General features: G+C 41.0%; 1 protein-coding gene and 1 long non-coding RNA gene across 3 annotated transcripts; one reads left to right on the top strand and one right to left on the bottom strand.

Moving 5' to 3' along the window:
- Nucleotides 1–550: 550 nt before the first annotated feature.
- On the bottom strand, nucleotides 551–9,165 carry LOC124275808 (caffeoyl-CoA O-methyltransferase-like). 2 transcript variants are annotated; one of them, XM_046711484.1, is made up of 6 exons: nucleotides 9,093–9,165; nucleotides 7,711–8,029; nucleotides 3,867–4,076; nucleotides 3,239–3,339; nucleotides 1,924–2,067; nucleotides 551–707 (listed from the first exon to the last, which is right to left on the bottom strand). In XM_046711484.1, exons 2-6 carry the CDS (start codon nucleotides 8,018–8,020, stop codon nucleotides 654–656), a joined length of 819 nt encoding a protein of 272 aa, XP_046567440.1. In that variant the 5' UTR covers nucleotides 8,021–8,029; nucleotides 9,093–9,165; the 3' UTR covers nucleotides 551–653. The 2 variants fall into 2 exon arrangements, with proteins under 2 accessions (XP_046567440.1, XP_046567439.1); XM_046711483.1 differs by having other exon boundaries at nucleotides 8,940–9,160.
- A 1,250-nt stretch (nucleotides 9,166–10,415) lies between these two features.
- On the top strand, nucleotides 10,416–25,177 carry LOC124275802. Its single transcript, XR_006898356.1, has 4 exons — nucleotides 10,416–10,426; nucleotides 11,084–11,085; nucleotides 15,758–15,765; nucleotides 25,007–25,177. It is a non-coding gene; the product is annotated as an uncharacterized LOC124275802 (long non-coding RNA).
- The last annotated feature ends 449 nt before the right edge of the window (nucleotides 25,178–25,626 follow it).

A 25,626-nucleotide genomic window follows, 5' to 3' on the forward strand; every position in this document is an offset into this window, starting at 1 on the left:
GCCTCCCTTGGCAATCTTGTTTATTTACGACTTTCGTCATGCCGTGGAGTTTTCCACCGATTTTGTGAACATTCTGAGTGGATAATGATGTTGCCTAGCTTTGCCAGAATGCTCGAGAACTGTGTAAGGCCTATATAAAGGCTGATTGTTGTGTTGTGCGACATGACTGGAGTTATACACATCTGTCTGCCGTCATCGAGCTGATACATCTGCCTACCGTCGTCAAGTCTGTCTGTCAACATTTCAAGACCGTGCTTGACTATTCTACTACTGTCATTGTACAATAAACAGCCTTCAATCTGTATATCTGTGAATGTCAAGACTCTGGAGAGTTACTATTTTATATTTGTGACCCCATATTTTAGATTTATGACTCAACTGCATTGTACTAGATATCTGTATTGTCATTCATTGTAGCTTGCTCATTGTTTGCTCAATATATTATTGTATATTTTAGACTTGTCTGTGTTCTATTTTGCTGGTTCAAAGGGGACTCTTAAACCTTTTGTCACGGCAAATTTATAAACCGTAACACACATCAAACAGTGAATGCGGTTAATATTTATTTATTCACCACATTTCTCTTACAACACAGAGACTTAACATAACATATAAGGCGAGTCACTTCACGAACAGTTTTCTTCGTACATGAGTTATTCCCCCTTCCTCCTGATTAATGATACGCCATCGAAGAGAGGCAATAAAATCTGAAAAAGAGATAAATGGATAACAAGATGGAATATGGCATGCATATGATTAAAAGAGGATCAGAATATTCTTAACAGCTACAATATTATGCAAATGCATAAAATGGGTTGCATGGAGTCTTCCCTTCTAGGGGAGATAATTCTAACTACTACACTGGCAGGTGAGTGAGTCAGTTTGGTTTTTCACTATTTTAGCAATATTCCAGCAACATCACGGCGGGGACACCAGAAATGAGCCTCACACATTGTACCCATGTGGGGACTCGACCCCACCGCCCCACATTATTATTAGCAATTACCGACATTGCCTGAGTAAAACTGACATGTTTACCACAAAAGAACAAGATGACTTGATCCGAACATCAATCTATTTCATTCACTGATCAAATAACCAAATTTATCTAATTCATTTATTTAATTCAGTAAATCCGTGAGTACTTTTTAAAATGTCATTTTTTTGGCAGTGTTTTGCAAAGTGTGCAGTGTCTTGAAATGTTTTCTAGTGTTTTGCAGAGCTAGTGAAGACATATATATGTAGCTGCAAACATGTAAACGTTCTTAGAAAATGCCCCAAATAACCAAATGTGCCGGGAACATATATCCCAGACTCTAGAGCTGTGGCGATATATCGTAGTATCGATAATCGTGATACTTTATCTAACGATGAAAATATCGATACTTATTTTCGTATCGTGACATGTATCGTTGTTCTTAAAATTGTTTATTTTCACTAGAAATTGACAGTTATGTCAAAATTTACACTGTTACTTTCTATCAAAATATACTTTTTTTTAAAATGACTAAAGAAAGCATATCGTGATATGCAGTTTATTTTCTCCAAAACAACCCCTGCCGATTATACCGACACTTGTTTAAGTTACATATTTAACATCTAATGAGGTTTACCCGTGAAGATCCGGGTTAAAATCGATCTTCAGTAACCCATGATAGTCGTAAGAGGTCACTAACAGGATCGGGTGGTCAGGCTCGCTGACTTGGTTGACACATGTCATCGTATCCCAATTGCGTAGATCGATGTTCATGCTGTTGATCACTGGATCGTCTGGTCCAGACTCGTTTGTTTACAGACCTCCGGTTTGGAGAGACAACCTAATCGACTGTAACAACTGAAACTCCCAGTGAAACCCATTACAACCCTCAGTGCCAGTTGTCCTAGCCCACCCTTAAGAAACAAAAACAAAACGCCCCTTCCTACCTGTTCCACCCGGCCGTCTTCCATCACCGCCTTGTTGAACAGATCCACCGTCGAGCCGGGCTGAGTGTACGGAAAGCCGTAGTACAAGCTGTTGTCCACCATCAACGTCCCACCCTCAGCCAGAAGGTTAAGGTCAAGCAGTTTCTAAAGGGCCACGAAATAGAACAGTGAGTGTATGTTTTTTTATGCCATTGTCGAAGGCCGCTACACGCCTGAGATCAGGTTATGAATTCCTACCTTGAAGAAAGAAGCTATTGTCTCTGTTTGTTCTTTTGCGGCAAACTCAGAAATGTGCCACACATATAATTGTAGCTTGTAGTTTGGTTTGGTTGTTGTTTAACGCCGTACATAGCAATATCTCAGCTATATGGCGGCGATCTGTAAATAATCGAGTCTGGACCAGACAATCCAGTGAGGACAACACCATGAGCACCGATCTACTCAACTGGGATACGATGACATGTATCCAAGGCAGACTATCAGGAGCCCAGCTGGCCCCAACGCATTAAGCGAATTCACTTATCAAACACTGTACTCGATGCCGGGAGCCCAATGGTGCTGGCCGGGGGATCGGGCAATAACCCCTGACCGGCAGAGCATGGGTCAGGGGGCCTTTGGCCGGGTCGCTGCAGGTGCCCATCTCGGTAATGGCGCAAAGCTATTAAGTTTAAGACACAACATCTATCAAAGCGCATTTTGACCAGTAGTTTACATGTCCAGTTAGGATACTAGTAATTAGGGGCCTAACTGGAATCATTAAGGATGAATCATCACTGACCAGGAGCGAAGGGGGGCCAAAGAACAAAGGACCAAGAATGACCAACCCTGGGTATATAACGGGACAGGCAATAGGCCTAAGGGGAAGCTGCAGAGAAGTTCGAGACTACGCCTGATAGTGTAGCTCTGAATAGACAGTTGTGGACCCTCAGACGGACTTGAGTTATTCATGAAAGGACATCCACTAGAGAGACAGCACGCACATCACAAAGTGCGATACATGTGTCCACCAAGTCAGCGAGCCTGACCACCCGATCCCGTTAGTCACCTTTTACGACAAATTGGGTTGCTGAAAAACCAATGCTAACCCTGATTTTCACGGGTCCAGTGGCTTGTAAATATTCAAGCCCTACCAGACAATGCGGTGATCAATACTGAGAGCAGCTATCAGCGCAATGACAGCCAGTGATCGATATTGTGAGCAACGACCAACGGCGTCGAGGTACGATGGCGCACAGTCAACCATGTCGCTGACCACTGCACTGTGTATGTCGCTGGGAATCCATTCAAGGGGTGACATCGAGGTATGAGATCTTACCTTGAAGTACGCCGTGTAGGTCGGCTTGTCGGCGTCAAGATACACAACGTCGAATGTCTGACCCTCGGCGGCAAGCTGGTCCAGGGAGTCCAGCGCCGGACCTACGGAGTGGATGATGATGTGTTTAGGAATCAGAGACAATGACGGGGTTGTTCATACTATCTCACGTCTGGGTTAGAGTACATGAGTTCGCAATGCGACGTCACACCTGGCCCTGAACGATCTACGGTACACAATTGTCATGTCACAGATTTGCCATTTCAGGAATATTTCTTGTCCTTGGAATCAACAGGCGAATACGGGGAAATATGGATTAAAGAGCTTAAATTGTAAAAATAACCACTTTCAAATTTATCCTTCCAACTGAAGGCCTTTCTAAGATTTCACCATGACTACTGGACTATTGGACTACGATGTCCAATCCCTCTCTAACCTTAGGACATGATGCAGGTCTCACAGCCATCATGCCAGTACGTTTTCAACCTCATTGACGCACTTGAATGTGACATCACAGAGACTATTTCTAATTACTACTTTTGCGACATTTGAATACAAATTAAAACTGGTGAAAACACATACGACCCCTTCACAAATGTGCAAGCGAAGACCACCATGACTTCCATCTGACCTTGACGGATGTCAATCCTCTTCCCGAATGGCGTCTCGTCGAACCACTTTCTGGCAGTCTCAACGAGATACGGTTCGTACTCGCACGTGACAACAGCACCATCTTCCGGAAGTGCTTCTGCCATCGACATTGCAACATATCCTGTAAACATCCCGATCTCCAGAACGCGTTTAGCTTTCTGCATACGGATCAGGAACTGAAGCATCTGCCCTTTAAAGGAAACCGAAATTTGTGAGAGTTGAGGAGCGGTAAACTGGAGTTTAAGATCGCTTTCAACATTATTACATTTACATAGCATCGTGTATGTACAAGGGTGTGTATGTTCCAGTCCGGTGTGGTAGCCTAGTGGTTAAAGCGTTCATTTGTCACGCCGTAGTTCCGGGTTCGATTCCCCACATGGGCACCATGTATAAAGACCATTTCTAGTGTCTCTCGCGGTGATATTGCTGGAATATTGCTAAAAGCGGCGTAAACCACAATTCGCTCACTAACTGGAGCCCATGTCTGGTGTCCCTCGCGGTGATATTGCTTGAATATTGCTAAAAGCGGCGTAAACCCCAACTCACTCACTCACTGGAGCCCATTTCTGGTGTTCCGCGCCGTGATATCGCTGGAATATTGCTAAAAGCGGTGTAAAACTAAACTCACTCTCACTCTTGTAGGGAATTACGCCGGTTTTAAATTTGTAGCCTTAAGACACCAGATTGATACTGATACCCTACTTAGACACGGTGTGTCCCTGTTCTATCCCCTCATGCCGAGCACCAGGCAGGGCAACAAAAAGTAAAACTCTTTAACGTATAACATCGCCAGGTAATCGAAACATTCCGATCTCAGGGTTTCTGGTATTCAGTAGTGAGTGAGTGAGATTAGTTTCACACCGCACTCCAGCTATATGGCGGCGGTCTGTAAATAATCGAGTCTGGACCAGACAATCCAGTGATCAACAGCATGAGCATCGATCTGCGCAATTTGGTATCCAGTAGACTACGATACTATCTAGTATCCAAAGGCGAAGATGTGAAAGAGATAACTATGTTTAACAGCAGATTAAAAAAATATATTTAGCCAATTGCACTTATAAAAGATTCAAATGAGGCACTCGCCTTATAATGAGCCAGTCCGCCCATTCATCTCATGGCAATAAATGCAAGCTTTCTGCATGTTTAATGCTTTAACTGACAATAAACACAAATGTAATAATCTTAACATAAGTAATTCAAATTGACTCAAACAGTGATAACCGTTTACAATAGTAACAGTAGCTGAGTTCTGTTTTATGCCGCAGTAATCAATGTTCCAGTCATTTCGTAGCGGGGCACGCGTGATATGGGATTCATAGGTTTTTGGTCTGGCCTAACACCCATATCAATTACACACCGATATGATATTCTGTTTGAATGGTACAGCACCGAGCTATCTATCAGAACTGATCTCACCATACCAGCCTTCACGACGTCTAAGGTCTGAAAACCAATGCCTACTTGCAGTACCAAACTCAAAATCCTACGGCAACAGATCGCTTCATGTAGCAGCACCTCAGTTATGGAACCCACTACCTCAGAACATTAAAGAATCCCCCACCCTTGAGACATTCAAAACCAACCTAAAAACCTTTCTCTTTAGAAAGTTCTATCCCTACGAACTATCTCCTCCCGTGAACTTCTCATATGTGACTATTGTAGCGCCTTGAGCATGCCACTCTGTGGATGGAACCTAGCGCAATATTAATAGACATTATTATGTTTTACAGATTAAAGATAATATGCAGCAGAGAGGGTTCGGGTGATCCTGGCACAGTCAGGCTGGTAAGGCTCATCATCAGCTCAGGGCCCTTGCCCCCTCTACACGCAGCCCAGACAGCGAATGGGACTTCTCCCAGGAAACGCTGCCTAGTCGAACCCACCAAGAACTTTCCGGAGAATATGAAGGCTCCCCAACACTGCAGCCTTCTGCATTACCCAGAGTGTCAGAAGAGCTGTGCTCCCGGTGGAGAACCCGGGCACTCTCCTGATCTGTGCCAAGAGATCAGGAGGTGCCAAACCAAGGGCACCGAGAACAATGGGGAGCCTGACGACAGTGTACTTGGGATGCAAGCGAGACATTTCAAAGGCGAGGTCCGCATATTTATCATGCTTTTCCTTGATCTTGTCAATCACATTCCTGTCAAAAGGGACAGAAAATTCAATGATATATATAAATTCATTGGCTTTATCAAAAAGGACAAGATCAGGTTTGTTGGCAGGAATTCTTCTGAGGCTGTATATGGGCCTATTCCACAGAAGTTTGAAAGCATCATTTTCCATGACGCCCTGGACATGTTCAGGGTCGTACCATGGATGGACCTCGGAGTCAAAGCCACAGGCATGTCGGAGACGGTAGTAAACATTATTATCATTATTATTATTATTATTATGTTTTACAGATTAAAGATAATATGCAGCAGAGAGGGTTCGGGTGATCCTGGCACAGTCAGGCTGGTAAGGCTCATCATCAGCTCAGGGCCCTCGCCCCCTCTACACGCAGCCCAGACAGCGAATGGGACTTCTCCCAGGAAACGCTGCCTAGTCGAACCCACCAAGAACTTTCCGGAGAATATGAAGGCTCCCCAACACTGCAGCCTTCTGCATTACCCAGAGTGTCAGAAGGGCTGTGCTCCCGGTGGAGAACCCGGGCACTCTCCTGATCTGCGCCAAGAGATCAGGAGGTGCCAAACCAAGGGCACCGAGAACAATGGGGAGCCTGACGACAGTGTACTTGGGATGCAAGCGAGACATTTCAAAGGCGAGGTCCGCATATTTATCATGCTTTTCCTGAATCTTGCCAATCACATTGGTGTCAAAAGGGATAGAAAATTCAATGATATAAATAAATTCATTGGCTTTATCAAAAAGGACAAGATCAGGTTTGTTAGCTGGAATTCTTCTGAGGCTGTATATGGGCCTATTCCACAGAAGTTTGAAAGCATCATTTTCCATGACGCCCTGGACATGTTCAGGGTCGTACCATGGATGGACCTCGAAGTCAAAGCCACAGGCATGTCGGAGACGGTAGTAAAAGCAACGAGCCATGCCATCATGTCGTTTAAGATATGCTGTTTGTGCCAAGGAAGGGCATCCACTGACAAGGTGTTGGACAGTCTCTGTAAATTCATTGCAAAGTCGACATTTCATGTTAATATTCTCTTTAAGAATCACATTTAGGCGATTACGAGTGGGAAGTGACTGGTCCTGAGCAGCAAAAAGGAAGCCCTCAGTTTCACATTTAAGACCAGCCGACTTCATCCAGGCGAAGGAGTCGGTGGGATTGCTATTCTGTTCAACACACTGCATGTTATTATTATTATTATTATTACCTTGCATTGCTGCAGCATTAAAACTAGTCTGCCTCTCAGTCCCTGAACCACATTACTGTCACTACTGCCAAGCCCTCCCTGCAGTGCTAAAGCACGAAATGAAGTAAGTCAAGATTTCCCCAGGTTGAGGCTAGCTATTCTAGGTCGTAGACCTACGAACTTCTTAAGCCCATTCGTAACACATTGACTACGATCAAAGTTAAGAATTCGTAGCTCTTCGAACGTTTCGAGAATAAGTTCCCTGGGCATAGATTTTCGAAGCTCTCTTAGCGCTAAGATAGTCGTAAGTTAATGTTAATGTATGGCACTTGCGACTATCTTAGCGCTAAGAGAGCTTCGACAATCTAGGCCCTGGTTCTGAATTTCCCATCTGACTGGGACTCCTTTAAATTCAAATGGGTTTATTTGTTACTATCAAAATCACATATATTCAGAGACTAAGCCTTAGTCTACATTAAACCATTCATGCTTCCACATATATTGAGATACCTTCTCCAGTACCGCTCAACCAAAGTGCACTGTACTGTGTCCCGATCTTGCCGTCTTGGTAGAGCTGTTTCCACGGCGTTGCGTAGGTCTTCTCGCAGATCATCCGGGCACCTGGTGTATCGGGATACGTCATCTTTCGACTGTATTCTTCCCGTGTCTCCGTCAGTTCTAGCGCTTTGCCTACCGTTGTCCTCACGTCTGAGGGCGTGTCGGGGTTATCTGCCCTTGTATATAGCTCATCCAGCAACTTGCTCGCCGGGTCCAGCACTCGGACTTTGTTGATGAGCTTCAAGGAAGTTGGCGAGGCCATTGTTCAAACCTGTATTTAGGAGTGAAGCTAGCGTTTAGACAGACAATATAGTTGTTCTTTGGTACCATGTTGGTCGCTAATATCCACATGATCCGCTCTTAGACCCCGGTGAATATCACTGATTAAACAAAAAGATATAACAATGTGAAGATCTGTTAAAGTCCGGACATTGACAGCCTATTTGTATATGTGTACCAAGTCTGAATAGTATGCAGTAGTGGTGTTCCGATTAATTGAAATAATCGAAGATTGGTCGCAGTGACCAAACGACCAAGCAATCGATCACATTTTCTCATAATCGAACATAAACGATTTTGGAACTACTGTTTTAGTCTTTGAAATACTTGACAATGGAACGTATCTTAGAAGTTGAGGGCCTGAAAACGTGTTTAATTCACTTCACTATCTGAAAATATTTCTCTAAGACTCCAGGAAGTTTATGTTCACGATATATCAGTCATCACTTTAAAGTAGCAAGTTGCATCATGTTATACATATCTGCAATAACAACCTGGATAAGAAAATCTGAAAAATGACGCTAACCAATTTTTTTCGATGATTGTTCGTTGGTAATGAAGCAATTGTGAGATTTCAACCAATTCCCAACACTAGTATGCAGTTCATATTTGTCAGAAACGGACATGTGAGAAGGTAAATAAAAGCAACGACCAAACAACAACCACAATGCGTCAATACAGTGTTATTTTACGAATGCTTCAAATAGCATTAGGTTGCTCAGGCAACGCCTCTCAGTATTTAGGTTTATGTAACTCCATTGTCGTACGGGATATAGAGCTGACGGTGACTACCAGCATCTGACAGTGCAACTATCACGTCTATTCAAAAGAGGAAACATAAGTTTTAAAAAAAATAACTGATGAAATCAAAATCCTCGGAGTTGAGAAACCAGGAAACTGACCTTCGACCTGCCCCCTGAATCTTGACCCGAAAGAGTTGAGACAATCCTTCAGCGCTGTTGAGTCGGTATATTGAGACAATCGTCGTGTCGTGTGCGTGAGGTAGAGGGTGTTAAAACTAATGTAAATGTTAAATAATCAGCGTTCTAGTTCACCTGAATCTGGGGTACTGAATCTGGATGTTACAGAACGTTTGTCTGCGCGTGGAGACACTTATCACAACACCAGTTGCAAGGGCAGATAAAAAAATTTGTATAAATTACAGGGAGGTAACTCCTGATAGCTTATCTCACTGCTTATATGCGCAAACATTGGCAAGTTACTTTTGGCCTCCTCCCCTCTCCTTTTACTACTACTCCTGCTGGTGGTGCTGTGGCCACTACTGCTGCTGCCCCGGCTGCTGCTTCTGCTACTACTACTACTACTACTACTACTACTACTACTACTACTACTACTACTACTCTCCGCCTACCCTGTCTCACAAATCCTGAACCGGAATATTTTCCACACTGCCCAGTTGTTTCTGCAATGCTAAAGCCCCCAATGAATCAAGTCCAGATTCACTCTGAATCTGAATATTTAATTTGCTTCTCCCATATCACTGGGTTCCTTTTCAGTTTAAAAGGAATTATTTGTTTCTATAAAAATTAAATATATATATTCAGAGACAAAGCATTGGTCTTCTCTCCGTCGTAAATAACTGCTATGGCTACCGGGTAAAACAAATAAGTTCACAGTATTAAACGTGATCAATTTTAAAAAGAGACTTTTAATGCTTTAATCAAATTCAGAACAAGATGTGCAAGAATTAATCAAATAGAAAAGACCTCATTAAAAACAATAAGTATTGAATCAGGGCAATATTTCATCACGTTCATTGAATACAATAACAAAAGAAATGCTGTTTTAAGGCTACAAATGGAACATTAAACGATTACTAAATAAGACAAATGCTTGGTCTGTGGAAATATATAATTTAGATAGACGCAAAGAATTCCATTTAAAAGAATTCCGTTTAAACGTAAGCGTTAGTCTACTCTCCTTCGTAAATAACTGGTATGGATCCCGGGTAAAACAAGTTCACCGTATAACGTGATCAATTTTAAAAAATTAAAAAGACTTTTAATGCTTTTATTAAAAAATTTAACAAGACGTGCAAAAATTAATCAAACAGAAAAGATCTCACTGAAAACAGCAAAGTATTGAATCAGTGCAATATTTCAGCACGTTCGTTAAATACAATAAGACTGTTTTACATGTAATGGAACATTAAACGATTACAAAATAAGACAAATACTTGGTCTGTGAAAATATATAATTTTGAATTCCATTTAAACGTAAGTGGGAGGTTCAGAACCTGAGGAAAATCTAGACTTGCTCATTCAGTACTTTGAATTACAGTAAGGGATGGGTGGAACGGTAATACTGTGCGTCAGTCTGAATATTACTGTATATGACGTATTATCCAAAACGTCGAGTGAGTGAGTGAGTTTAGTTTTAAGCCGCTTTTAGCAATGGGCTTCACATATTGTACCCATGTGGGGAATCGAACCCGGGTTTTCGGCATGACAAGCGAACGCTTTAACCACTAGGCTACCCCACCGCCCCCAACACGTCAAGGATGCATCGTTATCGTTATCAAGATATAGCAGAGACTGGTTCCAGTCTCGGCGTGTCTGTCTCACAGTCCCTTGACCGAATTATTAACCCTCCTCCCAGCCCTCCCTGCAATGTTATAAGTCGAGCTAGAAGTCTAGATTCCCTCAAGTCTAGATTCCCTCAAGTTTTGAATCTCTCTTCTCGTTATTTTTCAATTTAAAAGGAAATTCTATATATTCAGAGACTGAGCGTTAGTCTAGCATGACCTCCGTTATCACCATTGGATATGCACCCAGTAACCTCGGGCGTCATTAGTGTAAAGACCAGAGACGTTCTCTACCCTGAATATATTTGCATTCGTTTCATGATCATCTGTTTACTACGCCTGGCCTATCTGCGTCAAATACCGCGCATGTTTACTTTGTGACGTAGAAAGACTGCGTATTTATACAGTTGCGAATGGTCACGTGAGGCGGTTATTTCAGGCAGCTAAAGTTTGCAGAAAATGCAACCTTCACCCTGTTTGTGTATCTAGTGAAATGTAAAGCTGTGGATAAACCGCTCGGACCATTTAGAATTACTGCATTTAGTACCTGGATGGAGGTGTGGAATGGAGTTACTGGTTGGAGTTGTAGGATGATAGAGTTGTATACTAGAGTTCTAGGATGGAGATGTAGGATGGAGTTGTAGGATGGAGTCGTAGGATGGAGACGTAGGATGGAATTGTAGGATGGAGTTGTAGGGTGGAGATGTAGGATGGAGATGTAGGATGGAGATGTCGGATGGAGATGTCGGATGAAGATGTAGGATGGAGTTGTATAATGGAGTTGTAGGACGGAGTTGTAGGACGGAGTTGTAGGATGGAGATGTAGGGTGGAGATGTAGGATGAAGATGTAGGATGGAGAAGTAGGATGGAGATGTAGGATGAAGATGTAGGATGGAGAAGTAGGATGGAGATGTAGGGTGGAGATGTAGGGTGGAGATGTAGGATGGAGAAGTAGGATGAAGATGTAGGGTGGAGAAGTAGGATGGAGTTGTAGGACGGAGTTGTAGGACGGAGTTGTAGGATGGAGGTGAAGGGTGGAGATGTAGGATGAAGATGTAGGATGGAGAAGTAGGATGGAGTTGTAGGATGGAGATGTAGGATGAAGATGTAGGATGGAGAAGTAGGATGAAGATGTAGGGTGGAGTTGTAGGACGGAGTTGTGGGATGGAGTTGTAGGATGGAGATGTAGGATGGAGAAGTAGGATGAAGATGTAGGATGGAGAAGTAGGATGGAGAAGTAGGATGGAGTTGTAGGATGGAGATGTAGGATGGAGAAGTAGGATGGAGTTGTAGGATGGAGAAGTAGGATGGAGATGTAGGATGGAGAAGTAGGATGAAGATGTAGGATGGAGAAGTAGGATGGAGTTGTAGGATGGAGAAGTAGGATGAAGATGTAGGATGGAGAAGTAGGATGAAGATGTAGGGTGGAGTTGTAGGACGGAGTTGTAGGACGGAGTTGTGGGATGGAGATGTTGGATAAGTTGTTGGATGGAGAGATAGAATAAGAGTTGTATAATGGAGTTGTACAATGGCGTGATGTGATTGCGTTAAACAACACATAGTTATTTAAGGCCACCAATCAAACTAGTCAATAGCTATGACAATGTTACTGTCTGACAGTGCTTAGGTTGAAAAATGAATTTTAGTAATGTCCAATCTGCCTGTTAATGAGCACTATTCGGTTGAGAAATCAATTTGTGACACGGTGGCGAACGTCCTCTCCGGATAAATATTCCCACAAAGTATTATGAATGTGGAACCTTCACATGTCTGTCTCACAGTCCTTGAACCATATATCTTTACCTTCCGCCCAGCCCTTTCTGCAAAGCCCACAATGAAACAGCTCTAGAATGTCTTCAGGTTCAGAATGACCCAGCTTACTTGGGCTCCTTATGAAATTATATGGAATTATTTCGTTCAAAAGGAAATAATTACGAGACAAAGCGTTTGTCTATTTCTCCACTAGTCTGTCATACAGACCCTGAACCAAATATATCCAAGAAAGCCCACGCAAGTCTAGAAAATGTGGCAAGTCTAGATTTCCACAGCTTCAGGGACTCTGAAAATGAAGAAAGTCTCAGGGCTCCTTTTCATTATGTTTATTGTTTTCGCTATGAGCTTTTTTCCTGTAAAATATTTTCATTTCAGAGACCAGTTGTTAGTCTATTTCTCCACGGAAACGCACTCTTGTCTTCGCCAGATGGTTGAACGCGCCCCGCCCTGCACGTGAGAGTGTTTGGTCTGACCGCGATTAGAAGGTCACGCCGGGTCGGGTTGCCAACATGGAGGCTATTGTGTGACGTGTAGACTCAATCAAGACTGGCGTGATGTTTCAAGCATTCCCCACAGTAACAGGAAACGTCCTGGTTGGGCGTAACTCATCTCTATTGTAGTGGCGGGAGGGGGTGGTAGCTCCATTTTCGTATATATGATAGTCGATCTCCTGTTGCAGTGACTTGGAAGGGTTGTAACTCGTGTTTGTATATATCATAGTTGATATATTGAAGTGTCCTGAAAGGGTTGTAACTCGTGTTTGTATATATCATAGTTGATATATTGAAGTGTCCTGAAAGGGTTGTAACTCGTGTATAGTTGATATATGTCATAGTTGATATATTGATAAAGAGTTCTGAAAGGGTTGTAACTCGTGTATGTATATATCATAGTTGATATATTGAAGTGTCCTGAAAGGGTTGTAACTCGTGTATGTATATATCATAGTTGATATATTGAAGTGACTTGGAAGGGTTGTAACTCGTGTATGTATATATCATAGTTGATATATTGAAGTGTCCTGAAAGGGTTGTAACTCGTGTATGTATATATCATAGTTGATATATTGAAGTGTCCTGAAAGGGTTGTAACTCGTGTATGTATATATCATAGTTGATATATTGAAGTGATTCTGAAAGGGTTGTAACTCGTGTATGTATATATCATAGTTGATATATTGAAGTGTCCTGAAAGGGTTGTAACTCGTGTATGTATATATCATAGTTGATATATTGAAGTGTCCTGAAAGGGTTGTAACTCCGTACATATCATAGTTGATATATTGAAGTGTCCTGAAAGGGTTGTAACTCGTGTATGTATATATCATAGTTGATATATTGAAGTGTCCTGAAAGGGTTGTAACTCGTGATATATAGAATGTATATATCATAGTTGATATATTGAAGTGTCCTGAAAGGGTTGTAACTCGTGTATGTATATATCATAGTTGATATATTGAAGTTTTCTGAAAGGGTTGTAACTCGTGTATGTATATATCATAGTTGATATATTGAAGTGTCCTGAAAGGGTTGTAACTCGTGTATGTATATATCATAGTTGATATATTGAAGTGTTCTGAAAGGGTTGTAACTCGTGTATGCATATATCATAGTTGATATATCTGAAGTTGTTCTGAAAGGGTTGTAACTCGTGTATGTATATATCATAGTTGATATATTGAAGTTTCCTGAAAGGGTTGTAACTCGTGTATGTATATATCATAGTTGATATATTGAAGTGTCCTGAAAGGGTTGTAACTCGTGTATGTATATATCATAGTTGATATATTGAAGTGTCCTGAAAGGGTTGTAACTCGTGTATGTATATATCATAGTTGATATATTGAAGTGTCCTGAAAGGGTTGTAACTCGTGTATGTATATATCATAGTTGATATATTGAAGTGTCCTGAAAGGGTTGTAACTCGTGTATGTATATATCATAGTTGATATATAGAAGTGTCCTGAAAGGGTTGTAACTCCGTACATATCATAGTTGATATATTGAAGTGTCCTGAAAGGGTTGTAACTCGTGTATGTATATATCATAGTTGATATATTGAAGTGTCCTGAAAGGGTTGTAACTCGTGTATGTATATATCATAGTTGATATATTGAAGTGTCCTGAAAGGGTTGTAACTCGTGTATGTATATATCATAGTTGATATATTGAAGTGTCCTGAAAGGGTTGTAACTCGTGTATGTATATATCATAGTTGATATATTGAAGTTTTCTGAAAGGGTTGTAACTCGTGTATGTATATATCATAGTTGATATATTGAAGTTTTCTGAAAGGGTTGTAACTCGTGTATGTATATATCATAGTTGATATATTGAAGTTTTCTGAAAGGGTTGTAACTCGTGTATGTATATATCATAGTTGATATATTGAAGTGTCCTGAAAGGGTTGTAACTCGTGTATGTATATATCATAGTTGATATATTGAAGTTTTCTGAAAGGGTTGTAACTCGTGTATGTATATATCATAGTTGATATATTGAAGTTTCCTGAAAGGGTTGTAACTCGTGTATGTATATATCATAGTTGATATATTGAAGTTTTCTGAAAGGGTTGTAACTCGTGTATGTATATATCATAGTTGATATATTGAAGTTTTCTGAAAGGGTTGTAACTCGTGTATGTATATATCATAGTTGATATATTGAAGTGTCCTGAAAGGGTTGTAACTCGTGTATGTATATATCATAGTTGATATATTGAAGTGTCCTGAAAGGGTTGTAACTCGTGTATGTATATATCATAGTTGATATATTGAAGTGTCCTGAAAGGGTTGTAACTCGTGTATGTATATATCATAGTTGATATATTGAAGTTTTCTGAAAGGGTTGTAACTCGTGTATGTATATATCATAGTTGATATATTGAAGTTTCTGAAAGGGTTGTAACTCGTGTATGTATATATCATAGTTGATATATTGAAGTGTCCTGAAAGGGTTGTAACTCGTGTATGTATATATCATAGTTGATATATTGAAAGGGTTGTAACTCGTGTATGTATATATCAGGGTTGATATATTGAAGTGTCTGAAAGGGTTGTAACTCGTGTATATATCATAGTTGATATATTGAAGTTTTCTGAAAGGGTTGTAACTCGTGTATGTATATATCATAGTTGATATATTGAAGTTTTCTGAAAGGGTTGTAACTCGTGTATGTATATATCATAGTTGATATATTGAAGTTTTCTGAAAGGGTTGTAACTCGTGTATGTATATATCATAGTTGATATATTGAAGTTTTCTGAAAGGGTTGTAACTCGTGTATGTATATATCATAGTTGATATATTGAAGTTTTCTGAAAGGGTTGTAACTCGTGTATGTATATATCATAGTTGATATATTGAAGTGTCGTGAAAGGGTTGTAGTGGTGGTAAAAGTAGTATCAGTAGTAGTGACAGTATTGGTACAGTACAGCCAGAAATTATTGAGAATTTAAAGATTCTAAAAAATTTATATTTTTTTCACTCATTACTCACGTATTAAATATGAATATTAGCAGAACATAACTCCAGATTCAAAGGCAGGTGAACAGTATTTTGTCAAGTCACCATGGGCAGCAATGCAGGCTTCAATGCGGCGGGGCATACTACTGATCAAAGAAGTTAGAAAGTCGTGGTCCATGCTGTCCCAATATCGGACCACCTCTTCTTTCATTTCAGCAATATTTGTCAGATTTTTCTTATTGACACTTTCATTCATAAGTCCCCAAACATTTTCTATTGAATTTAGGTCAGGGCTATAGCTTGGCCAATCTAATAATGTCGTATTGTGGGTCCGAAGGCCTGTGAATGCTTTGAACGATGTTTTGGGTCGTTGTCCTGCTGGAAAATCAAAACATTTCCATAGAACACGTGAGCAGATGGAAGTAAATGTCCCTCGAGAATATCTGTGTACCGCTCACTGTTCATATTCCCTTCAAATACAGAGGGGCGTTGCCCCTAACACAGATATGCCACCCCACACGTTAAATTTCGGACTGTACTTTGGGCGCTGATACAAAGGTTTTTCAGTTTGTTTGGTCCAGAATTTCAGTGTATTACGAAACAGCCACACAAAACTTTTATCTGATAAAATCACATTGTCCCAGTTATAATTTCTATGCTGTAAGCACCAGTTCAACCTTCACTCCTTTTGTTCAGGTTTCATGATCGGTGATGGAATTCCTCGACTTTTCTGCCAACCCATTGCATGCAGCTCATATCTAATCGTCTCCTTACAGACAGCCACAGTTCCTCTATCAATCATATCCAGCCTTAAGTTTTCTAAACTCCTTCGTTTGTTTTAGAAACAAGAATACCAAGCCGCCTCCTGTCACCGACAGTCAATTTTCTGGGCCTACCTGCGCCTCCCTGGTGCTCAATGCCATATCCATTTGCAATATTGTTCAAAACCAGATAAACAGTGGACAAAGGGATGCCTGTTCCACTTGAAATCACTTTAGCAGATCTGATGTCCTTGTTATAATACTCTAAAATCAACTTCCTCTTCTCTAAATCATCCATACTGTGGATCACTGAAAATGTCGTCTGCTAGCAAGTAAACAAAGGGGGATAACTCTTCACAAACTAATGAAAAAGGATTAACGGAGTTGTCTCTCTTGAATGAAACCAAGCACTTGATAGCTGGTCAAGGTTGTTTATACTAGAAATCCAATTAAACATATTCCTAAAATTCTCAATAATTCCTGGTCATACTATAGTAATGGTAGTAGTAGTAGTAGTAGTTAGTAGTAGTAGTTGTAGTAGTAGTAGTAGTAGTAGTAGTAGTGGTAGTAGTAGTGGTAGAAGTAGTAGCAGTAGTAGTGGTAGTAGTAATAGTAGTGGTAGCAGCAGCAGTAGTAGTGGTAGTAGTAGTAGTTGATGGAGAAAGGATGGGAGGGGTATTTGTTTAATATAGTGTAAAACAAAAGATGTTTTTTCCCCGAGAACAGCTGCAACGTCGCTGATCAATACGGCCTTAAGCCATATTCATTTAGTATTAGTCTTTGTAGTGTTAGAGCAGAGACTATATCCTTTTATTATAATAACATCTGATTAGAGGCGATGCTTATAGTATAGACTAGCGCTTAGTCTCTGAATATATATAATTCTGATAGTAACAAACAAGCCCATTTAAATTAAAAAGGAGCCCAGGGAGACCAGAGATTCAGAGGAAATCTAGACTTGCTTTATTTAGGGCTTTAGCATTGCAGATAGGGCTTGGCAGTAGGGAAATAATGTGGTTCGGGGACTGTGAGACAGACTACTTATGGTAGTGATATGGTAGTTTCAGATGCATTAGTGAGGGCAATGGTAGATACAGTAGTTGTATCCATGGTAGTAACAGCGGTGTTTGTTTTGTAAGTAGTAATATCACAGTAGTCTCCCGTACAGATCCGAGAACAGACAGACAGACAGAGTTTATTTCCAGTAAAAGGCCGTAGGCCCAAAATACATTCAAAAGGAAATTTCAGTGTAGTCAGGGGCACAATGTGCATTCATGTGTGTTTATAATAATCCTTTTAACATAAAATAGATACAAGGCAACAGATTTTACAGTGTCTACATTACTATTCTTGAAAAGATTTGCTAAAGAATATACAGTGTAAGGCTTTTTAACACATTTTGTAATAGATCCCAGAACATATATTCAATAAAACAATCATCCCATTCCAGTCTCGCTCCCAAACTGCAAAAAGTTGTAACCATCTGTTCAAAAGTTGTCGGCATGAATTTTAACCCCCTTTGTTATATGTAGGAGAATCGTGTTTTAATGTCTGCGAACAAAATTTTATCCGACCCGTCTCACGATTTACATTCTTGTTTTACACTTTTACCATCTGGTCGTAGATTCCTCGTACCTAAAGTTCGCACAAAAAGGTCCCAAACATCTTTAATACCTGTTAGCATTAGACTTTTAAATGAATGTTAGACCCAGCCACAATTTTAAATGTATTTGACTACTAGTCTCTTACAGTATACACGGGTTATCCTTCTCCTCCTGTTTATCTGTGTGTTTAAGGTGATCGTTGTTCTTTGCTTAATTTGTTTTAACCATGCTGTATGCCTCACTGTTGTAAAAGGAATTCCTTTGTCGGGCAATAAAGTATTATTATTATTATTATCTCAGCAACAGCAACCCATGTAATGATCATCCTCGCTTCAGCTCAAGGTTAAGATTCTTGGGGCTTCCTAACACACGGGAGTTCCTTATTAGAATATTATTCAACTGTACATAAAACTGTACTTAGCGGACTATGTGTCCTTTCATTCTCGGGCGAACTGTGTATTAATTTTAGCTTTGAGATAGACCCTATTACATACTTGAGGGTTCCTTTAAAGAATTCAACTGAACCATTCCGGGAGTATATTATAATTGACCTTTGCTTCAACGAACTGTGAAGTTTGGCTTGAGGATGGGTTCCTGACAACCCGACATCTGTAAGTGGAATAACATGCGTCCAGTCTACCGTGTAATGAGATACTACAGCGTTGCTGGACCCCACTCTCCTCCATCAGCTAACTGAAAGTACAGATGTCCTGTCTGTTTAATGGACGTACCCACGCGGAAGCTAATTGACCACTGCTGCGTCTTGCATGCGTTGGATTCCTGCCCTGTGTAATACGACCGATGTCCAGAGAGAGCTGGCTCCACGTGGCTGCGCTGTTCACCCTCTCTGTGAAACTGGACTATTGTAGTGTATAGACTAGATCAGGGACCGTTTGTCTCAGACTAGATACATAATTATACAGTAGGTGGTGGCGTAGTCCGTCTCATGGTCCTCGAACCAGTCCTGTGACCAGTCCTGAACAAACACAAACAGTCCCAGAAACTAAAACAATAAAAAAAATCAACACATGTTGAAACGAAAACGAGAAAGATCATAATTGCTGAGACGAAGGTCAAACCAAGTTAAGTATATTTTTGTTCAAACATTTCCCCCAACCGAAGGACGGCCTTATATATTTAATAGACCGTCCTGCACAGAAATAGACCGTCAAGGACTGTGGGACGGGCTATACCTTTTAACCATGGGCTCTCTGTAACGCTACACCCCCCAACCGATGTTATCCCTTGATATCTATAAAGAGCGATCCGTGATGTCCCGGATAGTCTTGTACAATCTCAGATAATCTCTCCCATCTCTTAAGTCACAAGAAACATTTATGTTGTCTGAGTGAGTGAGTTTAATTTTACGCCGATTTTAGCAATATTCCAGCAATATCACGTCGGGGACACCAGAAACAGACTTCGTTAGGTTTACCCATGTGGGGAATCAAACCCGGGTCATCAGCGTGGCGCGCTGCCGTTTTAACCATTAAGTTACCCAACGGTCTAGACTAACACTTAGTCTCTGAATATATATAATTTTGAGAGTAACAAACAAGCCCATTTAAATTGAAAAGGACCCCCCGGGAGAGCAGAGATTCAGTCTAGACTTGCTTTATTTAGGGCTTTAGCACTGCAGATAGGGCTTGGCCGTAAGGAAAATAATGTGGTTCAGGGACTGTGAGACAGACTTCCAACCGTCCTTCTTGGGCGTTAGACAACCAGTCACCTTTGCTATGCAACTTCTGCGGATGGCACTGCTACCAGAAGGGCAGAATAAGCTTTCCCATATTGCAAACACGTGGATTCATTTCAGATAATTTTCAACATGTTTTACTGTTTACGCCCAATGGAAGCTGTTTTAGCAGATAACGGGATATTTGTTATCTTTGTCGCTTTTAGACTTACCTGGAAGGTAAATGCCTCATACGCTCACCTTTTAGTTTAGTTTTCATACACAGAGACAAAAGGTGAATAAGATGGGATATAGAAGTGGTGATTATTTTTGCTAATTCACTGAGTTTTCATTGGGTACACTGATCAGTTAGCATTTGCTCACAATCATTTTCAGTGGTATACTCTCCGACAAAATAGTGGATCATGGCGTCCCCCGCTGCGCTATTGCTGGGAGTGAGTGAGTGAGTGAGTTTAGTTTTACGCCGCACTCAGCAATCTTCCAGCTATATGACGGCGGTCTGTAAATAATCGAGTCTGGACCAGACAATCCAGTGATCAACAGCATGAGCATTGGTCTGCGCAATTGGGAACCGATGACATGTGTCAACCAAGCCAGCGAGCCTGACCACCCGATCCCGTTAGTCGCCTCTTACGACAAGCATGGGTTGCTGAAGATGCCTGAAGTGCTGCCTAAGCGTCATACAGATTATGTTTGGATATAATATCACTGAACAATGATATTTCCAATTGAAATGCAATCATGATAAAATCAGCTGAGAGGTACCCAGTCTTAGTGTCTCAGTCTGTTCCAATATTAATAATTTGGGCAGTAGCGTATATTTGTGTGATCCTGACATTGTAAGGGACGCAACTCTGTCCGTCTTAGGACCACGTTCCGGGGTCGGTGTGAACAGGGATAATCTATACAGCACGTCTTCTATTCTCCCTGGTGTCAAGGAGAATGTCCCTATTACTGTTGGTGGTAAATAATGTAGGTTATCTACCGGCGCTGTCATGGAGTGACTTATTACCACGTTGTGCATGGTTTGTACGAAATAATAATCATGTTTTTATACACCACTTATATATCCGTGATAGTCCTTGTCTTCACATTAGATTTATAACCACTCACTGATGCTCAGCGTGAGACAAGAGTGCAAACCGAGTATTCTGTTCGTACTCATTACATGCTTTTATAATCGCTGTCGGTTTCATCCGTCACCATTCGGGAAAGTCCGGAGCATTACGTTTCCCATGAAACGAAACATTTCTGCGTCGTTCTGTAGGTCAAGGTCACCATTCGGGAAAACGCTTAGCTCGTGACTGATCCGACGCGTCACGAGTTGTCGCGAGTGGTGACGGAAAGAGACGAGTGGCATATGTGCATCTGTCAGAGGAACATGGGAATCTCGTTTTTCTTGCAGGATGGTGTCTGAGTATCGCCGCTGACAAATAACCACGAATAGTTTTCCACTTGCTTCAGCTAGAGAAATACCTTTGTCAGCTTCCAGCATGCCTCCTTGACATCACGCCGCACGCACACATAGCGGAGACGCCAGCGACGTCAACTGTATCAGCAACCTTGAATCGTCACTGTCAGCTGGCTACGGAGCCGTTAAAGCATTACTCCTCGACTACCGACCTGATAACTATGTACGTTTTACGTTCTTCAGTGACCTTGTATATTGTACTTTCTAGAACGGACGGTGGGGTAGCCTAGTGGTTAAAGCGTTCGCTCGTCACGCCGAAGACCTGGGATCGAATCCCCACATGGGTACAATGTGTGAAGCCCATTTCTGGTATCCCTCCGCCGTGATATTGCTGGAATATTGCTAAAAGCGGCGTAAAACTATACTCACTTTCTAGAAAACGCTGACGTATTGCTGAATGCGGCGTTAAACGTGACAGCAAACAAGCTAAACTGCCGCGCAGGAGAAACCATACACCCATGTCTGAAACATGACCCAAACAAGTAATGGTGGATGTATTTGAAACGGTATCTCAGCTGCAACTGAAGCCTGGTAATGGTTTGATAACGTATGTAAGATTTTGGTCTAATCCAAATTTCAAGTAAATAAATTTGCCCAACAGTTTGTCAAAAACATCACGCAAATAATTGATCCTTTGTCTGAATCGCTATACCACTGCACATTTGACCACAGGGCGCTGATTGAGTGTAGATTTACGCCACTTTTAGCAATATTTCGTAATATCATATAGAGGTGTTGAATGATTTATTGATCAGTAATAACAAACCCATTCTCTTGTTTGCCTAAGATCCCCTTTTTGTCCTACATCATGATTAAGTGTTTTATGAATCACTATCAAATACTGATGATGTCAGAAGCGATGAGAGTTTCCTGCACCTAAAATATTGAAAATCTTTGATCACAACCAGAAAAAGGAATTTCTTGTATACTCATGCCAATAATGGTTTGTCTCCCCTCCCAACCCTAAACCCCACCCCACACACACACACACCTCACACTCCCACACCCTCTCCAATTAAAAAAATTGAAGGGGGTGACAACCATTATTGGCATGAGTATATTTGCTTTTGCCTTCCGTCACATACATACCGACATAAAAAAATTATAAATTATAACAATCTGCAATAATAATTTGTAAAAAATATGTTGGAGTTGAGTGTTGACGTTCCAACCACGGCGACAGTGTTGGGGATGTTACGGTCGATGTCATGGAACTGCAGCGTGAGTGACGGCATAGATCAGTGTTTGGCAACATATACAGCGTTATTGAGGAATGAGTTTAAAAGGGGTGTAACTGTGTTTGTGACTGGAGACGAAGGTGACGGTACGTATGACGTCATGTCACACCTGACCTCCAAGAACAGGAGGTGAATGCCAAGCAGCTGAGAAATATCCCCCGTAGTGAGCCCGGCAGCGCGGCGAGACTATAAAGATGCTATTGGTGATTTGCAGAACATCACCCCAGAGTGTATAAAAGTAACCTAGCTCCGAGACATCACCAGTCCTTTATGTTAAATATCTTGGTGAAATTGACGCCATGTTCATAAGTGTGAGTCATTATGTACGAAAAAAAATAAAAATATATACTAATGTCGAGTTCCCAAATCCTGTTTAGAAGACGGTCTCACAGACTTTAAGATTTAAGACAACCAACATTTTTGACGATCGCAATGTATATTTTACAGTAAACAGTGATTTACTGAAAAGTTGGGCACCATGTTGAAGGAACGCACATATTTTCCTAAACTCCGTACAGCGACATATTTATCCCTAAGGAGTAAAAAACAACCGTGTCAGGGTCTGCAGTGGAGTGTTTGTACCTTGTTGCAGCTCCAATGGTTGGTTTATTGCTGTTAACAGCAAGATATCCTCTCAACCTGAAAGGGGATCAAAACTATTTGATAATTGTTGTCTAATAATTATCAAACTTGAAAATGGAGCCTGTGTCTTTAAGATGTTGACCACTGACCGACTAGCGATGTAATAATTAAGAGCCTCCCTAGATTGCTCCAAGGCTTTATTTTACTTTACTTTTGGGGTTGGTTTATGTTTTGGTTTTGAGTTTTGTGTGGGCGTTATTTTGTTTGGTGAGTGAGTGAGTGAGTTTAGTTTTACGCCACACTCAGCAATATTCCAGCTATATGGCGGCGGTCTGTAAATAATCGAGTCTGGACCAGGCAATCCAGTGATCAACATCATGATCATCGATCTGCCTAATTGGGTATTTTGTTTGGTGCTATTTTGTATTTGGGGGGTGGGGGGTGTTAGAGTGTATCTTATTACTAGCTCAAGTCTAGATTGATTTGTCAAATCTGGCTTTCTTCAGCTCTGAAATAAAAAATAGTCCTGGCCTACTTTCGGATTATATTTAAGAAATACAGTTCGCTCTACCACCATGTATTGTGTAATAAAACACACTTTCGCCCTGAACTATTATAGTTAAAGTACGAGGACGCTTGCGCAAGATCAGTACATCCAAATGAAGCTGAGTAGTCAAGCGACATTCCACGATTGCATTGTGGGAATGTAAACATTGCGAACATTACCGTGTCGCTGAAAACTTGTGAGTCGAATTGACACATTTTAACCGTCGTAAAACATAAACGTAATGTTTCCACCAATGATGTTAGCTGGGTGAAGCAACTGCAAACCAAGAAACGGGATGCAGCGGAGTAGTTTACTGTAGGAGGCCGTACGAGGCGATGACAACTGACATGCATCGTGACGTCGCTTACGTTGTGACGTAATGTAAAATGGTTCGATTACGAGGGGGCACACTAGAATGGCGCAGTGATGGCATAACGTCATTCAATTGTTACGTCATCAAAAAACTATACCTTTATTGTCTGATAATGTTGTTTTTTTTCGATGGTTCTAACCGCTAGGCATCTTAGAATTGTTCATATTTTTAGATATATATTTTCAAATAAGACAACTTTATTTGAGAGACTAAATGTCGGTCTATATGCTCCTCTGAATTCTGCCCCAGATTGTCATGGTGATAACACAGGTGTCACAGCATGGATGTTTATTAAGCCTAACTCTAGTACAAGAGTACAGTCGTGCAGTATACTGGTTTGTTGCTGTGAACACCACATGTAGAGAGATATAATACACAGTTTAATACCTCTTGAACAGCCATTCTCATTCTAATTTATACGTCTCTAAAGATCTATTAACAGTGACATACATGTTCAGTCATCCACCACATTATAGGAGAAAGCTATCAAATAACATGGTACATATTAAACTCGTGAATAAAGGTTATTCTATATTTCTTTCATTAATCTCTGTATCTCATCACTCTCGCCAACCAGATATATAGTTGTGTTTGGCATGTTTGCTGCAGATGAATACCTGGGTAATTGTAATTGTCCGCTTATTTGGCGCTCATATCCAGGCACATTGCCTGCTCACGGCGCTACGTACATTACTATCCCTGCTCATAGGACACTATCGTACTTTCCGATACTTGTTTAACTCCCTGGGGATCGTACAACCATGTTGCCTGTTAGGCCAATGAACTAAGCACTCACATTGCCAGCACATCCTCACGGGTACCCATTTTACAGCTGGGTGAACTGAGACAATGTGGATCTAAGTATATTGTCCAAGGATACGACGCAAATGCATGTGCCAACCTCGGAATCCGAGCCTACAGCGTCGTGACAAAAGTATTCGCGATTTGGCAAATATGACCGTTCGGCTTTGATTGAAACGTCTCGTATTTTGTCTCTTGCTTCGCAAATACTGAACAGATTTTCATGTTTGATACGTCGCTTGTGAGCTTGATATACGATTAGTGCGCATGTGCAATGACGTTATATGTCGTCTGCTTGGAATGCAGAAATCGTCTGCTGTAAACAATGGGCCGAAAATCAAAGGAACTCAACATCAGTACGAAAGAACTAATTGTGGATTTGAAACGGAATGGAAAGAAAACTTCTGACATTGTGAAATTATTAGGTGTACCTGAATCAACAATTCGGTATGTTTGGAAAAAATATTTGAATCGTGGTAATGTTGAAAACAGCCGACGAATTGGTAGGCCGAAAAAAGTGAGTATTCGTAGTGAACATGTTTTGTTGAGGAGTGTGCGCAAGAATAGATTTAACATTCTAAGAGACATTACCCATGATTATAATGTTGGTCAACATCAACAAGTAAACAGTAGAACAATTCAAAGAGTTTTGCATCGGAATGGTGTTTTTCGTCGGGTTATTAGAAAGCGCCTTGTTGTGAAGGAAGTGAACAGAAGGAAACGACTTCACTGG

Source organism: Haliotis rubra, unplaced genomic scaffold (genome assembly GCF_003918875.1).
Source record: "Haliotis rubra isolate DU_JTF1 unplaced genomic scaffold, ASM391887v1 Scf203, whole genome shotgun sequence".
Classification (NCBI taxonomy): domain Eukaryota; kingdom Metazoa; phylum Mollusca; class Gastropoda; order Lepetellida; family Haliotidae; genus Haliotis; species Haliotis rubra.

Coding starts and splice junctions, on each gene's coding strand:
- LOC124275808 (XM_046711484.1), bottom strand. CDS start 8,020: ATGGCCTCGCCAACTTCCTTGAAGCTCATCAACAAAGTCCGAGTGCTG. Junction 3,340..3,866: donor GAGGATTGACATCCGTCAAG/GTCAGATGGAAG, acceptor TCCACTCCGTAG/GTCCGGCGCTGGACTCCCTG. Junction 2,068..3,238: donor CCTACACGGCGTACTTCAAG/GTAAGATCTCAT, acceptor GTGGCCCTTTAG/AAACTGCTTGACCTTAACCT.